This window comes from Colobus angolensis, unplaced genomic scaffold (assembly GCF_000951035.1).
Source record: "Colobus angolensis palliatus isolate OR3802 unplaced genomic scaffold, Cang.pa_1.0 Scaffold200, whole genome shotgun sequence".
NCBI classification, from domain to species: Eukaryota; Metazoa; Chordata; class Mammalia; order Primates; family Cercopithecidae; genus Colobus; species Colobus angolensis.
The window spans coordinates 4,963,789-4,987,411 of record NW_012115156.1 but is presented as its reverse complement, the minus strand read 5'-3'; the positions used below and the strand labels follow the sequence as shown (position 1 = coordinate 4,987,411).

The following is a 23,623-nucleotide window of genomic DNA, read 5'->3' as shown; positions in this document are numbered from 1 at the left end:
GGTTTCACCATGTTGGCCAGGCTGGTCTCGAACTCCTGACCTTGTGATCCACCCGTCTTGGCCTCCCAAAGTGCTGAGACTACAGGCATGCGCCACTGCACCCTGCCAGCTAATACTCTTTCAAAGTACCTTGAGATTTTCTTTTTTTAATGGTTTTTGGGCTTCTCATTAAAGATGACTATCTTTTTCTGTGTTTCAATCAAGATGATTTTATATTTGTGTATAAGTGTGTTTTCTAAAATACATATCTGAACTTGTCACACCCTTGCTTAAAATTTTCTTGGCTTTGTTCATTTCTTCAGCTGGACCCATCAGGATTAAGTTCAAATGCCAGTGCTTTCTTAGCATTAAAGGCATTTATGATCTAATGCATGCCTTTTTATTTTCACCTCCAAAATAGTAGCTCCAAACCTACTGATTTAACTTATTGTAAGAAATCATCAAATGGATCGAAACTAAGTTGTAGGACTAAGGGTCTTGGCAAAGTTCCTTTTACATGGAATGCCTTTCTTTGCTGTTCCTCGCGGCTGACTCATCCATTTTATTTCTTAGATTACCCATTTCGGAAGTTTTTGACTTCTAGGTTTAGTCAGGTATTCTTTCTCTGATCATTTCCTATTTATTTCCATAAAAATTGGTTATACTTACGAAGTACTTATCTTAAACTTCTGATAAATTTCACACTGGCTTTGAGTTATCCATTAGTCATACTATATTATAAATGTTGGTTTTCTTGTCTGTCTCCCCATAACCCTTATAATTTTTCATGATGGTAGTTTTTTTTTTGTTTTTGTGTTTTTGTTCATCATCTAGCTTGCTCTCTCTCTCTTTTTTTTTTTTTTTGAACGGAGTTTTCACTCTTATTGTCCAAGCTAGAGTGCAATGGCGCGATCTCGGCTCACTGCAACCTCCGCCTCCCGGGTTCAAGCGATTCTGCTGTCTCAGCCTCCTGAGTAGCTGGGATTACAGGTGCCTGGCACTATGCCTGGCTAATTTTTTGTATTTTTAGTGGAGACGAGGTTTCACCATGTTGGCCAGGCTGGTCTCGAACTCCTGACCTTAGGTAATCCTCCCGCCTCAGCCTCCCAAAGTGCTGGGATTACAGGCATGAGCCACTGTGCCTGGCCTCATCATCTAGTTCTTTTAAAAAACTTATTTTTAAAAAATTGTGGTAAGATATACATAACATAAAATTTACTATCTTAACTTTTTTTTTTTTTTGAGATGGAGTTTCACTCTGTCACCCAGGCTGGAGTACAGTGACATGATCTCAACTAACTGCAGCCTCTGCCTCCCAGGGTCAAGTGATTCTCCTGCCTCAGCTTCCTGAATTGCTGAGACTACAGGCATGCTCCACCACATCTGGCTAATTTTTGTATTTTTAGTAGAGAAGGGGTTTCACCATGTTGATCAGGCTGGTCTTGAACTTATGACCTCAAGTGATCCACCCGCCTCAGCCTTCCAAAGTGCTGGGATTACAGATGTGAGCCACTGCACCCAGCCTCATCTTAACTGTTTTAAGTGTACAGTTCATTGGCATTAGGTACATTCGCATTGTTATACAACCATCACCACCATTCCATCTCTAAAACTTTTTCTTTTTGCAAAACTGAAATCTTGTACCCATTAAGCAAAAACTTCTTATTCTTCCTTCCCCAGTCCAGCATCTGGCAACTAGTATCCCACTTTTATCTCTCCATGGTTTTTTTTTTGAGACAGTCTGTCACTCTGTCACTCAGGCTGGAGTGCAGTGGCGCGATCTTGGCTCACTGGAACCTGTGCCTTCCCGGGTTCAAATGATCCTCCTGCCTCAGCCTTCCAAGTAGCTGGGATTTGAGATGGAGTCTCAGTCTATTGCCCAGGTTGGAATGCAGTGGTACGATCTTGGCTCACTGCAACCTCTGCCTCCTGGGTTCAAGTGATTCTCTTGCTTCAGCCTCCCAAGTAGCTGGGATTACAGGTGTGTGCCATCACGCCTGGCTAATTTTTGTATTTTTAGTAGAGATGATGTTTCACCATGTTGGCCAGGCTGTTCTCAAACTCCTTACCTCAGGTGATCTGCCCACCTCAGCCTCCCAAAGTGCTGGGATTACAGGTGTGAGCCACCATGCCCGTCCATTGCCCTTTTTTTTTTTGATTGGCTTATTTCACTTAGCATAATGTCCTTAAGGTGCATTTGTGTTGTAGTATATATCAGAATTTTCTTTTTAAGGCAGAATCATGTTCCATTGTAGTTATGTATGTACTGTATTGATGGTTCTTTTATCTTGTTTCTCTCGCTCTTTCACTTTCTCCTCTGTCTCCACATCCCCAGAACCTAGCACAATTTTTGGCACTTTTTTTTTTTTTTTTTTGAGATGGAGTTTTGCTCTGTCGCCCAGGCTGAGTGCAGTGGCACGATTTCGGCTCACTGCAAGCTCCGCCTCGAGGGTTCACGCCATTCTCTTGCCTCAGCCTCCTGAGTAGCTGGGACTACAGGCGCCTGCCACCACACCCGGCTAATTTTTTGTATTTTTAATAGAGACAGGGTTTCACCGTGTTAACCAAGATGGTCTCGATCTCCTGACCTTGTGATCCACCCGCCTTGGCCTCCTGAAGTGCTGGGATTACAGGCGTGAGCCACTGTGCCCGGCCCCTATTTTTGGCACTTTGATGTAGTTCTGTGAATGCGTATTGTTGCATGAATATGTATATCATGGAGGTACTATAGTAATACAGTAGGAGCTATTGGGAAACTTGGGTTTTTAGTCATGGGTCTTCTGTTGATTTTCTCTGTGATCTTGGGTAAATACATTATTTTGTTCATCTTAGTTTAGTAAAATGTAGATACCAACCACCTGACAAGACTTGAGGTAGTTCCATGAGATAATAGAGGTTCCCATTATCACAGCTCTCACGGTAGAAGGTTGCTTCATGGGAGCAAGCTTCATCACAATGTGAAATTAATCTCTTATAGAATTTGGCCTTACTCAAATATTCTAGCTTCCTGCCCCAGCCTCTCCAGTCTGTGGCTTTAAGGAGTATGTCTCTTTTGATTCTTGGAGAATACCTGACAACAGAAATTGATTTCAAGGTGAAATTATGTAGCTTGCATGCTTGCTTGAATCTGTGGAACTAAGGATAAATAGGGATTTGGAGGTTAGATTAGATAATCAGAAATGCCATCAGGATGAAAGCCAAGTGGACCCTCAAAAAGAGTAACTTGAATTTCAAAGGATATCAAGGTTCTTGGAAACATTGATGAAATCTAGAAATATTTTGGTAGTAATGACCTGCTTTATGAGTATGTCGTGCCCATTTGTCATTATCAACATAATTTATCCTTTTGCTGCCCAGATTTTCAGAAGGAATCTCTCTCCCTGAAACTCAACAGCTGATTTTTTTCTTTGTTCATCCTAAGAGTTAATATAGTTGCAATTATAAATGGAATTTTTAAAAAATATAGGCCACAAAAAGAAAGTAAAAGTTTTATTACTTTTAGTTTTGTAATTTATATTGAAGTTTTTGTTCCTGTTTTAAGTGAATTACTATTACGTTGCCTTTTTCTGATATCAGTTATCCTCAGGAATTGAGGATTTTCTATATGAATTTTTTTTTCTTTTCTTTTTTTTTTTTAGAGGGATTCTTCCTCTTGTTGCCCAGGCTGGAGCGCAATGGCGCAATCTCAGCTCACCGCAACCTCTGCCTCCCAAGTAGCTGGGATTACAGACGCATGCCACCACGCCCGGCTAATTTTTGTAGTTTTAGTAGAGACGGGGTTTCACCATGTTGGCCAGGCTGGTCTGGAATTCCTGACCTCGTGATCCACCTGCCTCAGCCTCCCAAAGTGCTGGGATTACAGGTGTGAGCCACTGTGCCCGGCTCTTTATGAATATTATCTGAAAGATGTGTAATTCCTAACAAATATGAAATTATAGCAGTGGCTGTAAATATTGAACATTTTATGAAACTGTGTCTTTACTGGTAATTTCTTTTCTTAACATAATGGTTGTTGGGGCTTCACACTTATCCCATAGGTATTAGCTTTGGAAACCAGAATAGACAAACATATTACTTTAGACAGGCTCGATACTTTAGAGCAGCTCTCTAAACATTTGATGTAGATTCATTTGGTTTATTTATAATTGACTTTATGTAGTTATGATGTATTCAGGTTTTTTAAAAACCTGGCAGAATGTCATTAAAATTAATCTATGTACTACAAAGAAATTTTGAAAATTGTATTAAAAATACTTAAAAAATTCATAGATGGGGAAAAAACTTGATTCACTTTTTAAAAAAGAAACTGTGCCAGCCTGGGCAACATGACACAACTCCATGTCTAAAAAAAATTTTAAAATAGCTGAGAATGGTGGCATGTGCCTATGGCCCCAGCTACTCAGAAGGCTGAGGTGGGAGGATCATTTGATCCCAGAAGATCAAGGCTGCAGTGAGCTATGATCACACCACTGCATTCTAGCCTGGGTAACTGAGCGAGACCCTTGTCTCAGGGAAAAAAAAAAAAAAAAAAAAAAAAGGCATACTTTGGCATTGTTATCAGGAAAAATGGCCCAGAAGCTGCTAAACATTAGTTCTTTATTTTTGTCTAAAGTGAAAGCCCTTTCTTTCTCTCTTACCCTTTCTCCCTCACTGTCATGCTCTCTCCTTCATCTCTTTTTTTTTTTGAGACGGAGTCTCGCTCTGTTGCCCAGGCTGGAGTGCAGTGGCCGGATCTCAGCTCACTGCAAGCTCCGCCTCCCGGGTTTACGCCATTCTCCTGCCTCAGCCTCCGGAGTAGCTGGGACTACAGGCGCCCGCCACCTCGCCCGGCTAGTTTTTTGTATTTTTTAGTAGAGACGGGGTTTCACCGTGTTAGCCAGGATGGTCTCGATCTCCTGACCTCGTGATCCGCCCGTCTCGGCCTCCCAAAGTGCTGGGATTACAGGCTTGAGCCACCGTGCCCGGCCCTCCTTCATCTCTATAGCTGGATCTATGAGTTTAATCATAGTATCTAAAGGTGAGAGCAGATTCTAGAGATAATTTAGTTAGCAATCTTCTCTACTTCTTAGATGCTTGACTTTCTTCTTTAGCCGGTGTATTTGATTATCCAGCATCTGCTTGGGACACCTTTAGTGACTAGAAACTCACTTGTGTTGAAATAGTCATTTCAATTGGAAATTTTTGTTAGAAGTTATTTCTTAGTGCTGAGCTGAAATATTTTCTGTTTCTCTACATTTGATGTGATACAGATTGGTTCTAAGCCTTTAACCTGACAGCCTGGATTAGTTAGGATAATCTTGGTTTTTCTGCCAAAATAATCTCCAAATCTCAGAAGGGTAAAAAACCTGTTTTTTAAAAAATTCGTACTTCATGATTATCTATATGACCATTGTGGGTTCAGAAAGTATCTTCTCTTCATAGTCACTCAGGGACACAGGCTAACCGAGGAGCTGCCATCTCAGATGGCGGAGGAAAATAAACTTTGGAAGGTCTTGCGTAGGCAATAATAAATGCTATGACCCAAGAATAACACACGTCACTTCTACTCATAACTCATCTGCCAGGAGTAGTGACATGACTCTAACTACAAGATGGGGTGGGAGTGGTAGGAAGTGCAAGTGCAGTTCTACCCGTGTGCCCAGAATGGGAGAAAGCTAGAATACTTGGTGAATGGGAATAATGGCTATCACACAGTCTTCAAGAATTTGAAGAACTGTTATGTCTTTGTAGTCTCTTCTTGCCTAGGATAAAAATTCCTGATATTTCAACTCAATATAATATGATTTTCAGTTCCCCAAGCATCCAGACACTAGAGTTTTTCATTGTTGTTTCTGAAGGGTCCTGTCCAGAAGGGAATGCAGTATGGAATCTGGCTGGGGTGGGTAGAAAAAACATTTTTTCTATCCCGTTTGGCAGTCTAAAATCAGATAGTATTAAACCTGTCAGTGTTTAAATTAGTCCAGTAACTATCTGTTTTATAAGTGTGGATATCAATTGTACCTTCATGGCTTAAGTTCAAATGGGAAGACAGCTATAGATAGTAGAATACAGAGATGGAAGTGTTAAGACTTGGGTTCATGTCCTGACTTTCAGGAGCTGTGTTACACAGGGCACATTGCTTAGTTGCCCTGAGCTTTCTCTCTGATGGATATAGCAACAGTATTGATGAACACATGAGTTAAACTATTTTTGTAGAGTTTAATGTAGGCTGATACTAAGTATTGCTAAGAAGTAGTGTTTTGTTTAGTTCTGCCTAGGGTTACCACAGTTCATTAGTGCCTCATTAAGTATTGAACATGAAATAACGAACATACATTCTGCAGTCCTTGTGAGTGTAGAGCATCATCACATAAATTTTTATACTACTATTGAAAAAAGTCAAACTGATGTGCTGCCTCTCATTTGCAGGTAGGGTTCTTTCACAGTCTACTCCCGGAACTCCATCAAAGACCATAACAATATCTGAAAGTGGTGTTATTGGATCAACTTTAAATTCTACAACACAGACACCAAATAAAATAGCCATCTCACCTTTGAAATCGCCAAATAAGGTAAAAAATCAATTAGCCACAAATACCAAATATTGTGGTTGATGCCTTTATTTTCTTACTAGTCACTTCAGATACTTCAGTTTTAATACTTTCCCAAGCAAGTAATAGGCATTCAGTGAAGACTGGATTAATTTAGTAATCAAGGATGTCTGACAGATTAAAAAGCTTACTTTAAACACATAGTAATCATTTTGCATGTGAATATGATTTCCATAGCCCATATGAATGTGGGTACAACAAAATCTTTTGAATAAAGTTGATAATGTAGGTATTCCGTTCTTCTTTAGTTAATATTTTAGCAAAATTACTGTATTTGTGGAAGGTACATATAGACTTAACGATATAAATATAAAATATTGAATGTAACTTTAAAAAAATGGAGATCTGAACTTCTGCTTGGTAATGGACCCAGAGTACTAGAAATTGCCATCAGATGCTGGTAGCCATATTATTAATGTTGTTTAAACTTGAGTACATTTTATTGGAAGCATTCAAATGCTTTCTCATTTTGTTGTCAGGTAAATAAGTCATCTAACTCACTTTCCTAAAACATACAGTTTTATTATACCAGCATAACATTTTGAAAAAGATATGTTTTAAAGGACATATGATTCAGATAGAAAGCCAAGCATTATTATTCTGTCAGGTTTCACGCTTGTGACTCTGGAAACATACTGCCCTTTGCACCTGCTTTCTTTGATTTGTTACTGTTCATAAATAGAACAAACATTAAACATTTGCCTTACATTTTTTAAAAGTCCAGGTGTTGGTTTCTTTAATGAGCCTTGAATATAATGTACAAATACGATATCTCATATAGTTTATTAAGGTCAAATTCTTCCTTCATAAGGTTTGCCCTAAATCGAATGAATTTGGCAGTAATTTGAGGGTAACTGTGCCATGCATAGTGACAGGCACTGGGGATAAAACATGGATGAGGTTTTTCATTTCAAGGAGTTCAATAAGGTAGTTAGACTGAAACATTAAAAATTATCCTACAGAATTACAGTGGTCACAGATGGATTAATGACTGCTGTGTGTTTGGCAGGGAAGGTTTATACAAAGGAGCTTATTCTTGAAAGGTCTTAACCTTAAAGGTGGGTTGGACTTAGCTCTGGATGAGCAGAAGGGGCTTTCAGGATTGAGGTGATACTTTACATAAAGGTGTAAAAGCGTGGCCTTTCAGGGAGCCTCGCTGATTTTTGCAGTGTGAGAGCCGAGGGTGCTAAGGTTAGATGGACGGTTTCATTATCTTCAGGGGAGTTTGGACTTCTGTGACTTCTCATTGCTTCTAGGACAGTGATTCTCGCCCTTATCTGCTTATTGGGATCACCTGGAGAGTTTTAATAAATACTGATGCCTGGTTCTCATCCCCAGAGATTCTGTTTTCATTTCTCCAGACTTGACCTGGTATCAGGATTTTACAAAGCTCTCTAAGTGATTCTAGTGGGTAGCCTAGATTGGGGACCACTGCTATAAATAATACGAAATTTGCATTTTTAAAAATATGACTCTTGTGGCATTATGAGAGATAGTTTGGGGGAAGGTAAGCCTGTATTGTGGGAGAGATCAGTTAGGTTAGTGATTCTCAACCTTGGCTGCAGTTAGTACTGAGGACCTCTTGAGAAAACTAATGGCAGGCCCCTACCTGACCCCATTTAAATCAGAATCTCTGGGCTGGGGCCTGTGTGTTAAATTTAATCTTTTAAAAGTGTAGGCCAGGGTAGAGAATCACCAAGAGATTATTACAGTACTTCATGTTTGAACTACACTAGTAGCTCAGGGGCAGGAGGAAGAGAGATGTGTTGAAAGAGGTTCAGTATGCCGGGCGCGGTGGCTCAAGCCTGTAATCCCAGCACTTTGGGAGGCCGAGACGGGCGGATCACGAGGTCAGGAGATCGAGACCATCCTGGCTAACACGGTGAAACCCCGTCTCTACTAAAAATACAAAAAAAACCAGCCGGGCGAGGTGGCGGGCGCCTGTAGTCCCAGCTACTTGGGAGGCTGAGGCAGGAGAATGGCGTAAACCCAGGAGGCGGAGCTTGCAGTGAGCTGAGATCTGGCCACCGCACTCCAGTCCGGGCGACAGAGCGAGACTCCGCCTCAAAAAAAGAAAGAAAGAGGTTCAGTATCTTAGGGGGAGAATCTAGGATGACTCCTGTATTTCCGACTTGAATAATGGGGTAGATGGTAGCCCTATGGACTAATTTGACTGGTATATAGTTTATACCTGATGACATATGAATAGGAACTGGCTTTATTATTTTCCCATCCTTGACTTTAGCCCTGCCATATTGGATCTTCCTTTCTTGCCTCTTGGCAACATTTTACATTTAACTGTAAGAACAAACTTGTTTTATTTCGAGACCAGCTGACCAACATGGAGAAACCCCATCTCTACTAAAAATACAAAATTAGCTGGGCGTGGTGGCGCATGCCTGTAATCCCAGCTACTTGGGGGGCTGAGGCAGAAGAATTGCTTGAACCCTGGAGGTGGAGGTTGCAGTGAGCTGAGATCGTGCCATTGCTCTCCAGCCTGGGCAACAAAAGCAAAACTCCATCTCCAGAAAAAAAAAAAAAACAGAAAAACAAAAACAAGCTTGTTTTGGCAATTAAAATTCACAGGTGTGAAATGTACAGTCAAAAGCTTACATCCAGTTGAAAGCTTATTTACCTCTCAGGTGAGATCTAACCATGGCTCAGGGATCTGCGGTGGAGAAGAGGCGCATGATGTGTTTCTTCATTCTTCAACCTCCTCTCCCTTTCTGATTTTGTCTTCTAATCAGAAGGAAGATTAGAGGAGAAAGGACAAGGTTTTGTTTGACTGAGACTATTGTACTCCAGCTTCTGGTGCCTTCTGTGTAACAGGTGTCCAAATGTAGACTTACGGAGATGTTCACTCAGGATGGTTTTTTGGAACCCTCCTGTGGGCTATGTCCACATTGCCAAGTTCCCTGTCAGGGGTATGGTGTACCCTCCAGCTGCCTTTTGCAGCCTGCCTTTAGCTCTTGATTCCTGTAGTCTACGCCTGGCACTCCTGAGTGCCTTTACTCCACAAGGTACATGGCTTTGGCAGGGTTCCGTCAAGATGTCTTAGCCCTTCTGCAGCATCTGCGTGGCCAGTGGGAAACCTCTAGAACCCAGTGGTAAAAGTGTAGCTTGCCCAACTGCTGTCCTCTAAATCTTTGCCCTACCATTGTGACAGCTGCAGCCATCTTCTTTCTTGCAGAATTTTCCAGGCTGGGACCAGTTTCTGTGTTTACATATTCTCTGAATAAACTCTTGAGGCTATCTCTCAGGTTATCCCAGGAACTCTCGCTGCATTTAGTTCTGGTGTTTAAAACAAGATACAGCGCAGTTTCTTTTTTTCTTTTCTTTTCTTTTTTTTTTTTTGAGATGGTGTCTTGCTCTGTCGCCAGGCTGGAGTGCAGTGGTGCCATCTCTGCTCACTGCAACCTCCGCCTCCTGGGTTCAAACCATTCTCCTGCCTCAGCCTCCTGAGTAGCTGGGATTACAGGCATGTGCCACCACACCCAGCTCATTTTTCTATTTTTAGTAGAGACGGGTTTTTGCTATGTCATCCAGGAGGGTCTCGATCTCCTGACCTCATGATCCGCCTGCCTTGGCCTCCTAGTGCTGGGATTACAGGTGTAACAGCTAAGTTTCTTTATCTTAATAGGTTGATAGCCAAAAAAGATTCAGATATCAGGGCTGGGTCTAGTGGCTCATGGCTGTAATCCCAGCACTTTGGTAGGTTGAGGTGGGCAGATCACCTGAGATCAGGAGTTCGAGATCAGCCTGGCTAACATGGTGAAACCCTGTCTCTACTAAAAATACAAAAACTAGCTAGGTGTGGTAGCGCATCCTAGCTACTTGGGAGGCTGAGGCAAGAGAATTGCTTGAACTGGGGAGGCAGAGGTTGCAGCGAGCTGAGATTGTGCCACTGCACTCCAGCCTGGGTGACAGAATGAGACTCTGTCTCAAAATGTAAACAAACAAAACCAAAAAACCCCAGAGATTCAGATGTCAGTTTCTCCTTGCAGTTGTCACCTAGTCTGTCTCAGAGGTTTTTTTTTTCCTTTCCCCTCACTGAGATGTAAAGCCCTAGCATTCTCCATGTTTGCAAATTTTCTTCTATCGTTTTTTTCTTTAAAAGATAGGAGGTGGATGATAGGAATACCATCTTTTAGTAAGTCTGGCATGGATGTCCTTTTTAGGGTGTGAGGGAGTTTGTCATTTTTCGTTTAGCTTTGCGGCCTCACTTCAGCCAGATTCTGAGATAGTAGAAAGTATCCCATCCTATCTCATACTAAAATATAGCAGTACTATAGGCTTGGGCAGAGATGTTTTTAGAACATTTTTTTTTTTTTTTTTTTGGTCATTGAAGTACCCATGGATTATCTAGATGAGGATGTCCATTGTGAAACTGAATGTAGGCAGTGACTGAAACTGTGAAATCATCCGGGGAGCATCAGATTGTATGTAGAGTGAAAAGAAAAGCAGGACTGAACCATAAAATATTAAGTGTTAGTAGAAGAAAAGGAGCCAATGGGAGGGAGTAAATGATAAGGGAGGTAGTAGTAGAAACTAAACAAAATGTGAAGGGAAGATGATTTCAAAAAGGATACGAGACCACAATTTCAAATGTCAGAGGAAAGTCAATTACACAAATGACTAAAACGTGAGGATTTGCTGGAGATGTCCTTTTTTCTACTGATAGAGGCCAAAAGGAAAGCTGAAGCACTCACCCTTCCCTACCCACCAGCACTCAACATTCTGACCACTGTCTGACTTGAGTCAGTTGAGACTCATCTCATTATTTATCTTTGTTGATACTGGGTACCCTGAAACACCCCGACTCTTAGATCATCTTTCATCTCCCGAATCTAATCTCCTTAAGGCTCTTGCTGTCTTCTGACCCCTTTTCCACCCATGCCTCTCTTGAAATCCTTCCACTGTGCCTTCTCTGGAGTTCATAATCAAAATAATAATTCCCTAAATTCACAACCTTTTCATTGAATGTTCCTTTTATCTCCTTGCTCTAATGGATACCTGGGTCTCCCTGAGGACACTGCTTCTCCTGCAGACCTATTAAGTGATGGCTCTTTTTCTCCTTCAGCTCTTATACCTCTGGGCCTGGAAGCCTAGGTATTTCCCATGATTATTCTCTTTACAATTTCAGACTGTTTTCACCCCCTCCTCCAGCTTTGAATCTAATGTTACTAGGTTTGTTGTTGGGAAATCAAGCATGGGTAGTGTTTTCTCAATTTATATTGTAGTTGTCTCCTATCACAGGACAGATTTCTTCCATTATATGTATTTTCTAAAGTAATCCTCAGCTTTCTTCAATATTTATTAGATATGCAACTAAGCATTAAACTAATAAAAATGTGATTCTGCTTGGTTTACTTTATTCCTGGTTAGACAATGCTGTTATCTTTTACTTTAATGTGACTTTTGTAATCTTATTCTTAGACTTTCAGTATCATTTTTTACATGGCTCTTTTCAGTTTATCTCAGAAATACAAGGTAGCTTTCTTCAAAATTTTTCTTTAAAAAAAATTATTTTTTCTTGAAGACGGAGTCTCACTCTGTTGCCCACGCTGGAGTGCAGTGGCACGATCTTGGCTCACTCCAACCTCTGCCTCCCGGGTTTAGGCTATTCTCCTGCCTCAGCTTCCCAAGTAGCTATGCCATCATGTCCGGCTAATTTATATATTTTTAGTAGACATGTAGTTTTGCCATGTTGACTAGGCTGGCCTCAAGTGATCCACCCAACTCAGCCTCCCAAAGTGCTGGGATTATAGGCATGAGCCACTGCACCAGCCTTTTAAATTTTTTTCTTTTTTTTTGAGCAATAAAGCTTTTTAATCACCTGGGTTAAATTTTTTTCTTATTCACTTAACAGCAAGCTCATCCTTAACAAAGTAGCTTAATAGCCAAAAATCTATCCATCTGTAAATTAGAATTTACAATAATAGAAAATTTTATGACAGTCTTAATACATGCAGAAGAATCGTGATAATATCCAACCTCCATTTTGATTGAAATACTTGAACCCACAAAAATAGAAGGACACTTTGATAATTTGAAAAGGGAGAAAAATATATCAAACTTTATGTAATGGTGCAGTGTTGATCAAGGATTCCCACTTTCAATACTTGTTTAATTCTATTGCAGGTCTGAGTTAATGCAGTAAGGCAAGAAAAAAGAATAAGTGGCTGGTGGGCGTGATGTCTCACACCCGTAATCCCTACACTTTGGGAGGCCAAGGTGGAAGGATCATTTGAGGTCAAGAGTTTGAGGCCAGTGTGGCCAACATGGTGAAACCCTATCTCTACTAAAAATACAAAAATTACCCAGGTGTGGTGGCATGCGCCTGTAGTCCCAGCTACTCGGGAGGCTGAGGCATGAGAATTGCTTGAACCTGGGAGGCAGAGGTTGCAGTGAGCTGAGATTGTGCCACTGCATTTCAGCCTGGCGACAGAGCAAGACTCTGTCTCAAAAAAAAGAAAAGAAAAGAGGAAGGGAGGGGAGGGAAGGGAGGGAGGGAAGGAAAGAAGAGGAAGGAAGGAAGGAAGGAAGGAAGGGAGGGAGGGAAGGAAGAAGGAAGGAAAAGTGTATAGAGGTTCAAAAGAAAGTTAAAGTCATAATTCACATATTACATTATTATATACATATAAAATTAAGAAATTTACTATTGAACTCCTAGAATTAGTACATAAATTATAAATTTAGCAAAGTGATTGGCTACATGGTCAATATAAAATATTTTAAACCCTTGATATTTAATGTAACTGTTGATATGATTGAATTTAAATCTTCCACCTTACTAGTTTTCTGTCTGTCTCATCTTTATGTTCTTTCTTTAACTGTTTTCCTGCCCTTTTTTGGTTAATTGAAGTTTTTCATGATTCTATTTTATTTCCACGATTGGCTTGTTGTAAGTACAGAGTTTTTTTTTAGTGGTTGCTGTACAGTCAAATATACATTTTGATTTATCACAGTCTACTTTCCAATTTATATTACTTAATGTAGAGTAAGAACCTTACAATAGAGTGTTTCCAATTTCTCCCTCCTGTTCTATATGCTATTGTTGTTAAACATTTTATTTTTACCTGTTATAAATTCCATAACCCATTTTACTGTTTTAGCTTTAGACAAATTACCTGATGAAGCAATTGAAAATAAGAAAAACAAGTCCTTTATTTGCTTTCATTTTAACCATATCTATATACTTCCTTGCTTTGGGTAGGTCCAAATCTCAGACTGGTGTTGAATTCATCTCTAAAGAACTTTTAAAAATGTTTCTTTTAATGAAAGACTACTGACAATAGATTCTCTCAGCTTTTGCTTGTTTGAAAAATTTGTATCTTGACATTATTTTTTAAAGATATTTTAATTGGGTAAGGAATTGATAGTTTTTCTGCTAGTACTTTAAAGATGTCATTTATTGCCTTCTGGATTGCATTGTTTCTGGCAAGAATTATACTGTAATTTTTAATACCTTTTTCTATGTATACATTGTCTTTTTTCCTGTTTTCAAGATTTTCTCTATATTTGGATTTCTGTGGTTGGACTATTGTGTGTCTAAACGTGTGTTGTGTGTTTTGTTGTTGCTCATTTCTTTTTTAAATATATATCCTGATTTGAAGTCTTCTTGGATTTATGATTTGATGTCTTTTACTTTCAGAAAACTTGGGCCATTTTTCTTCAAATAGTTCTTAAACTGATCTTCTCTTCTCATTTTAGGACTTCAGTTTCAAAGATGTTAGACTATTTAATAGAGTTCCATAGCTCTTGGATGCTCAATTGTGTTTTTCTCCCTAGTTTTTTTTTTCTTTGTGTTTCAATTAAGATAATTTTGATTGACATATCTTTAAATTTATTGATTATTTTCTCAGTTGTTTGGAGTCTACAAATATGCTTATTAAAGACTTCTTCACTTCTGGTGGTTTTTTTTTTTTTATTTCTAGCATTTTCATTTGGCCCTTTTTTTATTTACGCCACCTACTCATCTGTCAAGTTACCATTTGACTCTTAGAGTTCTCATCTCTCTGCTGAAATTCCTTTTATATTCATTATCTGTTGTCCCTCTTTTCTACTAGCTTAATTAATCAATCATAAAGTCCTTATATCATGGTTGTAACATCTGGATCATCTCTGAGTCTGGCTCTCATTTTATTACTAGAATGTCCATCTGGACTTTAAGTTTAAAAATAAAATTTTTAAAGTTTATGCTACTATGGTAGAGAAACCATATTCTATTAAAAGTAGGTGACTTAGTGCAAAGAGTGAATCCAGGTCAGTGATTTATACCAAAACTGATTAGAAAAAGTTGAACTTTTAGAGCCAAAATTCAAGGGAATATAAAGGTCTGCTTTGGTTCTGTGGGATTGGGTCAAATAAATGAGAGTTAAGCCAGATGTAATGGCACACACATGTAGTTCCAGCTACGTGGAAGGCCGGGGTGGAAAGGTTGCTTGAGTCCAGAAGTTAAAGGCCAGCCTGGGCAACATAGCAAGACTCCATATCCAAAAAAAGAAATGAGGGTTAGGTTCCTAGAGAACTCTTTCATTCCCATTAATGAATAATTATTTATGGCTAATTATTAATAAAAATAAGTTTTATTAATAAATTAATAAAAAAAAAACTCTACCCACCATTTATGGTGGGTAAATATTCCTAAAATGTAAGGCCTGGTCACACTTCATGTAATGTTGATGAATAAATTTTTTTTTTTTTTTTGAGACAGAATCTCACTCTTGCCCAGGCTGGAGTGCAGTGGTGTGATCTTGGCTCACTGCAACCTCCGCCTCTGGGGTTCAAGTGATTCTTCTGCCTCAGCCTCCCAAGGAGCTGGGACTACAGGCATGCACCACTAAAGCCTGGCTAATTTTTTTGTATTTTTGGTAGAGATGGGGTTTCACCATGTTGACCAGACTGGTCTCGAACTCCTGAACGCAGGTGATCCACCCGCCTTGGCCTCTCACAGTGCTGGGATTACAAGCGTGAGCCACCACGCCTGGCCTTCTTAATGTTTTTATGGTGAACAGAAATGCATCTTTAGAAAATCATTCTTTTTACTTTTGAGCGTCTATGCAAATTATACTGGACATCCTTACATATGCTTCATATTAGTTTTGCTCTCCTACCCAGGGGAGCACTCTTTTTTTTCAGCCTTTATTTTTGCAACAAATCTTTCCTGTTTGTCCGGCCTGTGGTAAGTAATGAAACGTCACATAGCCATTTTGAATGAAGAATGTACTTGACTGCCATGTGAAGAATTTCAGGGCATAAGCTGTGTGCAGATGGTTAAGTAAAAGTTTTTTACTTTTCTGATTTCTGTGACCAATATATCTTCTTGAACTCCTCCTATTCTAGGTCTTGTAGCTTGAGTAGAATTATTTGAAGCTTCTGTAACATTTGGCTATAGTTGCATTATCATGTGTCTATCCATACTTCATCTATTAATCATCTTTTGTTAAAATGCACTTCAAAGTAAGTTGCACGTATTTAATATACTTCTCTCCAAATAACCCATCAAGCATATCAACTAGACTTTACTATTTGTTTAAAGGGATTTTTTTTTTTTTTACGTTCAAAAGAAAATTTTTAAAAAATTTTATTTGAAACAGGATCTCACTGTGTCACCCAGGCTGGAATGCAGTGGTGTGATTGTGGCTCTCTGCGACCTTGACCTCCTGGTCTGAAGTGATCCTTCTGCCTCGGCCTCCCGAGTAGCTGGGAATACACGCACATGCCTCACACCCAGCTAATATTTGTATTTTTTGTAGAGATGGGTTTTTACCATGTTTCCCAGGCTGGTCTTAAAATCCTGGGCTCAAGCGATCCACCTGCCTCGGCCTCCCCAAAGTGCTGGGATTACATGTGTGAGCTGGGATTACCCACACCACCACGCCTGGCTGGTAAAATTTACTTATACTGAAATACACTAATCTTAAAGGTACCATGGGATGAATTCAGATAAAATGTATACATCTGTGTAAACCAAAACTTTATTAAGACACAGACTGGGCACCAGGAGTTTGACACCAGCCTGGGGAACATGATGAGACCCCACCCCTGTACAAAAATAAAAACTTAGCCAGGCGTGGTGGTGTGGGCCTGTAGTCCTTGCTACTCGGGAGGCTGAAGCAGGAGGATGGCTTGAGTCCAGGAGGTTGAGGCTCTATTGAGCCACAGTTGTATCACTTCACTCCAACCTGGGTGATGGAGTGAAAGCTTGTCTCAAAAAAAAAGAAGGACAATCCAGGTGCAGTGGCTTACACCTGTAGTCCCAACGCTTTGGGAGGCTGAGGTGGTAGAATTGTGAGAGGCCAAGATCATCTTAAGCAACATGGTGAGATCCCAACTCTACAAAAAATTTAAAAATTAGCCGAGTGTGCTGGTGTGTGCCTGTAGTGTCCTAGCTACTCGTGAGTCTGAGGCAGGGGGATGGCTTGATCCCAGTAGTTTGAGGTTACAGTGAGCTGTGATCATGCCATTGCACTCCAGTCTGGGTGACACAGCAAGACTGTCTCAAAAAAAAAGAAAGTGATTTCACCCAGGTAGTGAACAATTAAACATTTTTCCTAACCATTTCTGAATGTATCAGGATAAAAAAGGCACCTATCATTTGATATGTTTTGGTAAAAAAGCTTTTTTGATAAATTTCCTAGAAATTGAGAAAATGAATGACTCTGCAAATTATTATAGCTCAGATAGGTTTCAGTCTTTATCTTTTACCAAGTTGAAAGAGGACTTAAGTGAGTTCTCACATAATTAAAAATAATTTTTTTCAACTTCTTAAAAATAATTTTTGATGGTAGAACATAATGTAATTTTTGGTATAAGACTCAGAAGGAATTAAAAATATTAATATATTATTACAATAAAAATCCTGTTCATACATACTTATCTGTGAGAACAGTGTTTTTCAATGTTTATAATTATGAAAAATAAGAATATAATTGTTATTCAGCCCTGTCTTACTCTAGTTACATGTAATATCTATGGACACAAGAAGTAATTTTTAAAAAATGAGTCCCATCTATCTAGTAAGAGATGCATTTCAATAACATTTTTAATGTAATATATTTGTACAAATTGTTATTTGCATTGCTTTGGTTAATTGCATACAGTAATTATATTGTTAACTCCATCAGATGAAATAACTTTGAGCAACATTTTGTTTTTTGGTTTTGGGTTTGTTTTTTTTTCAAGATTGGGTCTTGCTTTGTCACCCAGGCTGGAGTGCAGTGGTGTGATCATAGCTAATTATAGCCTTAGACTCCTGGGTTGAAGCAATCCTCTTGCCTCAGCCTTCTGAATAGCTAGGACTACAGGTGTGCACCACCACACCCAGCTAATTTTGAAAAAAAATTTTTTGGAATCTCGGTCTTGTGATGTTGCCCAGGCTGGTCTCAAATTCTTGGCCTCTAGTATCCCGCCTCAACCTCCTGAGTTGCTGGGATTACAGACATGAGCCACCACCATCAGCTCTAAAGCAATGTTTTAATTTTTAAAAATTTTCAATTTATGTACTTTTTTTTGTTTCAGGGAAGTATGATAGAAGAATTTCAAGCATAAGAATGTTACATTAAGATAAAATTTTTAGATGAAACGGAATTCAAATACAAGTTCACAGAAAAGGAAAAATATAAATTTCCAACTGTTAGAGAATGGTTTATTTTTAAAAACATAGTAAATAGGCTGGGCACAGTGGCTCACGCCTGCAATCCCAATACTTTGGGAGGCTGAGGCAGGAGGATCACCCAAGGTCGGGAGTTCGTGACCAGCTTGGCCAACATGGTGAAACCCTGTCTCTACTAAAAATACAAAATTAGCCAGGTGTAGTGGCACACGCTTGTTATCCCAGCTACTCGGGAGGCTGAGTCAGGAGAATTACTTGAACCCAGGAGGCGGAGGTTGCAGTAAACCAAGATTGCGCCACTGCCTTCCAGCCTGGGCAGTGGAGCCAGAGCAAGACTCTGTCTCAAAAAAATAATAATAATAAAATTAAAATCAAAAATAAATTTAAAAAATTAAAAACGTAGTAAATAATGGTGAGCATCAAATCACTATGTTGATTTGATTCTGTTGACTGCACTTTAAAAGGTAATGTAGCAGTTTTATTTTTAAATGCTAATATTTACAGTAGGCTGGAAATTACAGTTGGATAAGTGTTATTTCCAGTCTCCCTGATGGTTAGTTATCACCATTCCAGTGAGCTGGAAGGGGAAAAGACATGGAAGAGGCACATACAGGAAGGTTTTGTGAACCAGAAGCTTTTAAGGGAGACTAAGAAATACAATCTGGCTGTAAGCCTAGGAAGCAGAAGGGAATATGGATTTTGGTTAACAGCAAGCAGTCTGTAGAATAGTCATCTGTATATATACTTAATAATGCTACGTAGACACAGGTAAATTGGCATTAGTTGCACAGTGAACTGGGAGTCAATGATGAAGACTTCCTCTTACAAAGAGACACTGTTCCATTTCGTAATTATCAGTGGCTATCAAGTATTTATTGAGGTCTCTGTGTGCCCTGTGCTTAGGTTGAACAGCTTGCAGTGGTTCAGCAGACAAAATTGAATGCAAATAAAACAGTGAGTGATGAGATAGGTGCTAAGTTGTGTAGTATAGACTAGGTGATATAAAAGTGCAGAAGAAAGAGGAAGAGAGAAATCCTGGTATTCCTTCTTTCACCATTCAACAAGTATTTATTGAGTGCTTACTATGTAGTAGGGGCATTTTCTGGGCTCTTTTTGGGGAAACAGTAGAAAGAAAAAAATAGATACACAGAACCTAAAGTCTGTGGGGGTTGGGAAGGGAGTATGACAGAAATGAATCAAATAATTACACAAACATATAAACTTACAAAAGCAGGAAAAGCTACATTATGTCATGAGATCCTACATAAGGGGATTCAGCTCCAGTTGGGATGGTTAGAGAGGGCATCCTAAGCTAAGGTTTTCTATGGGTATGGTTTAGAATGGATGTCAGCCACAAGAGTGAAGGACTGGAGCTGAAACAGGTATGTACACATGGGACAGGAAGATCACTACTCTGATTGGAAATATGAATTGGAAATATTGGAAATGCTTTGGAGGGAATGGAGAGAAAATAAACATAGGGTCAGATTAGGGCTAATCTTCAAAACGAAGAAAATTTAGGCTTAATTTTGTCATTAAATGGAGACTCTTGGGATATTTCTGAGACAAGATTTAATAAAAACATGAAAGTAAAGTTTGCAAAATATTAGTTAGGCAATGTGTGGTGGATTCAAGCTTTATGAATCAATATCTGTCAGAAATTGTGTGGTGGGCAGGTAGAGACTGGAATCATAAAGCTTACTTTCAGTGTGTTTTGCAAATATCCCGGCAGGAAGTGATGTAACCAGTGACAGTACTGCCAAGTTGAAAATGAGAACAGATTTGGGGAAATGGTTTCAGATGCTGATTGCTTTTGCTTTTAGCTGTGAAGCTGTTATGTAATTGAATTGTGGTGGTAATGAATACAATTTGAAAATAATGGGATCCATTTTCCTAATATATTGACCAATTATTGTAAGATTAGTAAGAATTGTAGAATTGAGGTGACTACAAGTCGTAGGTTCTATTGATTGTGTTACCCAAATTTTTATCTTATATATAGGTCTTTATACCAGTAACCATTAGCCAGGATAAAGAAGGAGAAATGGCTGGGCACGGTGGCTCACACCTGTAATCTCAGCACTTTTTGGGAGGCGGAAGTGGGAGAATCACTTGAGCTCAAGAGTTTGAGACCGGCCTGGGCAACATAGTGAGACCCTGTATCTATGTTTTTTAAGAAAAAGAAGAAAGACTCCCCCCGCCCCCCCAAAGAAAAAAGAGGCAGAAAGAATAAATGAATGAGAAATTCTTCTTTTTACCGTATTATATATATTGGTTTCGTTTTATGCATTTATATATTATATTGATTAAATACCTGTGGGATCCTGTTACCTTTTTAAAAATTGTTATTTAAATGAAATGGTCTTACTCTGTCACCCAGGCAGGAGTGCAGTGGTGCGATCACAGCTCACTGCAGCCTTGACTTCCCAGGCTCAGGTGATTCTCTCACCTCAGCCTCCCAGGTAGTTGGGGCTACAGGAGCACAACCCCATGCCTAGCTTATTTTTTGTAGAGACAGGGTTTTACCATGTTGCCCCAGGTTGGTGTTGAACTCCTGGGCTCAAATGATTTGTCTGCCATGGACTTCTAAAGTGCTAGGATTACAGATATGAGCCTTCATGGCTCGTTGTTGCCGTATTTTAAAAAACACTTTTTTTTTTTTTAAAGTTGAGATGGGGTTTCAATATGTTGACCAGGCGAGACTAAGTCTCAAAAAATAAAAAACACTCTTACTATAGAAATTTAAAATGTAGGCTGGGCACGGTGGCTCACGCCTGTAATCCCAGCACTTTGGGAGGCCGAGGCAGGTGGATCTCCTGAGGTCAGGAGTTCGAGACTAGCCTGGCCAACATGGTAAAACCCCATTTCTACTAAAACTACTAAAAAAATTACCTGGCTGTGGTAGCAGGTGCTACTTGGGAGGCTGAGGCAGGAGAATCGCTTGAACCCGGGAGGTAGAGGTTGCAGTGAGCTGAGATTGTGCCACTGCACTCCAGCCTGGGTGACAGAGCAAGACTCCATCTCAAAAAAATTTCAAATATATTAAAAGGTTCAAATAGCAATTAACTCCCATGTGCTTTTCATCCAACTTTGGAATTACCAACTTGCCTGTTTTTTGTCACCCTGCTTCTCATTTTTGAGTTAATCGTGTCATTTCATCTGTAGATGTGTCTTTATGTATAGAAAAGATAGGGACACTTTTGGGAAAAAAACTTACCCACAGTCTTTTAATTTTTTTTTTTTTTTTAAATGAGATGAGGGTCTTGCTGTGTTGCCTAGGCTAGTCTCGAACTCCTGAGTTCAAGCTTTCCTCCCACCTTGGCCTCCCAAAGTGCTGAGATTACAGGCATGAGCCACCATGCCCAGCCCCTTTAATGTTCTTAAATATCTAGTTAGTGTTCACATTTCCCCAGTCATCATATTTTTTTCACTATGTTTGAATTGAGATCCAGTTCTATGTCTGTCTTTGTAAGTTTGGAAATGATTGGTATTTCTCTTAGTTTTATGATCTCCTTTATCTTGTTGCCTTTTACCATGTGTTTTGCAGATATTTTCTCTCAATCTATGGCTTGTCTGTTCTTTATTTTATTTTATTTATTTATGTTTTTGAGATGGAGTCTCGTTCTGTCGCCCAGGCTGGAGTGCAGTGACGCAATCTTGACTCACTGCAACCTCCACCTCCCAGGTTCAAGCGATTCTCCTGCCTCAGCCTCCCAAGCAGCTGGAATTACAAGTGGATGCCACCAAGCCCGGATAATTTTTGTATTTTTAGGAGAGATGGGGTTTCAACGTATTGGCTAGGCTGGTCCTGACTTCAAGTGATCCGCCTCCCTCGGCCTCTTTAAGTGCTAGGATTACAGGCGTGAGCCACCGTACCCGACCTGTTCATTCTTTTAACAGTGTATTTTAAAAAAATCATGTTCTTGAATCATATTAACAGTGGTTTTTGCAGAGCAGTTTTTAATATTAATGAAGTTTGACTTACCAGTTTTTTCTTTCATGGATTGTGCTTTTGGTAGTGTATCTAAAAAGACAGAGCTAAACTCAGGGTTACCAAATGTTATCTTCTAGGAGTTGTTCGTATAGTTTTGCACTTTATGTTTAAAGTGTAAAGTCTGTGTCTAGATTCCTATTTTGCATGTGGACCTTCTGTTATACCAGCACCGTTTGTTGAAAAGACTATCCTTTCTTCATTAAATTGCTTCTGGTGCTTTATTAGAGGTCAGTTGATAGTGTTGGGTGTGGTCTGTTTTTATGTTCTCCTGTTAATTAGTCATTTTCAGTCTTTGCCAATTTAACTGATTAAAAAATCTCAGATACCAGCCTTGCCACATGGTGAAATCCCGTCTCTGTTAAAAATACAAAAACTAGCCAAGCATGGTGGTGTGCGCCTGTATGTCCTACTACTTGGGAGGCTGAAGTGGGAGAGTCGCCTGAACTGGGGAGGCAAAGGTTGCAGTGAGCTGAGATTGTACCACTGAACTCCAGCTTGGGAGACAGAGCGAGACTCCGTCTTAAAAATAAATAAATAAACTCATATAAATTTGTATTTTAAAAAAACTATTCATATCCGTGTCTTCTGGACTCATTTTCTGTGAACTCCATGCCTGTTGCATTGTCTTTTTTCCCTTGTGGTCTTAAAAATGTCTGTGGTATGTTAAGAAACTTATTTCTTTATTATTAATGTGTTTACAAATATTTTTCTCCGTGGCTTGTTCTATATATTTTTCTTTGCAGAAATTTGACATTAAATTAGTCAAAATTTAGTCTCTTCATGTGTGAATTTTTAGTTTTTGAGTCACACTTAGATAAGTCTTCCTTACTCCTGTTTATCCATTTTGAAAATCATCATTCAGTTTTATGTTATTTTTTTACATGTACTATATTCCTTTAGTACAAATTAAGTATAGGAATAGACTTTTTTTTTTTTAACTATATGAAATGGTTAAATTGGTATTTGATTCTATATCATTTTGATCCTGATTTTTTTGTTTTTGAGATAGGGTCTCACTCTGTCATCCAGGCTGGAGTGCAGTGGTGCGATCATGGCTCACCGCAGCCTTCACCTCTCAGGCTGAGACAATCCTCCCACTTCAGGGCTGGGACTATAGGCATGTGCCACCATGCCTGGATAATTTTTTCAGTTTTTGTAGAGATGGGGTTTCACCATGTTGCCCATGCTGGTCTTGAACTCCCTGGCTCAAGTGATTTGTTCACCTCAGCCTCCCAAATTGCTGGGATTACAGATGTGAGCCATCACCATTGTGCACCTGGGCGATCCTGACTGATTTTCATAACTTAACCTTGCAAAGTGGATATCTCTTTCTTTCTTTTTTTAAAGACAGAGTCTTGCTATGTTGCCCAGGCTGGTCTTAAAGACCTGGCCTTAAATGGTCCTCCCATCTCAGCCTCCCAAGTAGCTGTGATTACAGGTGTG

The 23,623-nt window shown here is 39.5% G+C and overlaps 1 protein-coding gene across 4 annotated transcripts in view; it reads left to right on the top strand.

The window, feature by feature from the left end:
* The window catches only part of LIN54 (lin-54 DREAM MuvB core complex component), an 86,814-nt gene that overhangs the window by 32,849 nt on the left and 30,342 nt on the right, over positions 1-23,623 (top strand). For 3 of the 4 annotated variants that reach the window (XM_011941769.1, XM_011941767.1, XM_011941770.1), the window contains exon 4: positions 6,388-6,530. The exons of the other annotated variant lie outside the window; for it this stretch is intronic. In XM_011941769.1, the coding sequence (XP_011797159.1) occupies positions 6,388-6,530 (143 nt within the window). The remainder of the gene's footprint in view (positions 1-6,387; positions 6,531-23,623) is intronic. 4 annotated transcript variants of the gene reach the window in all.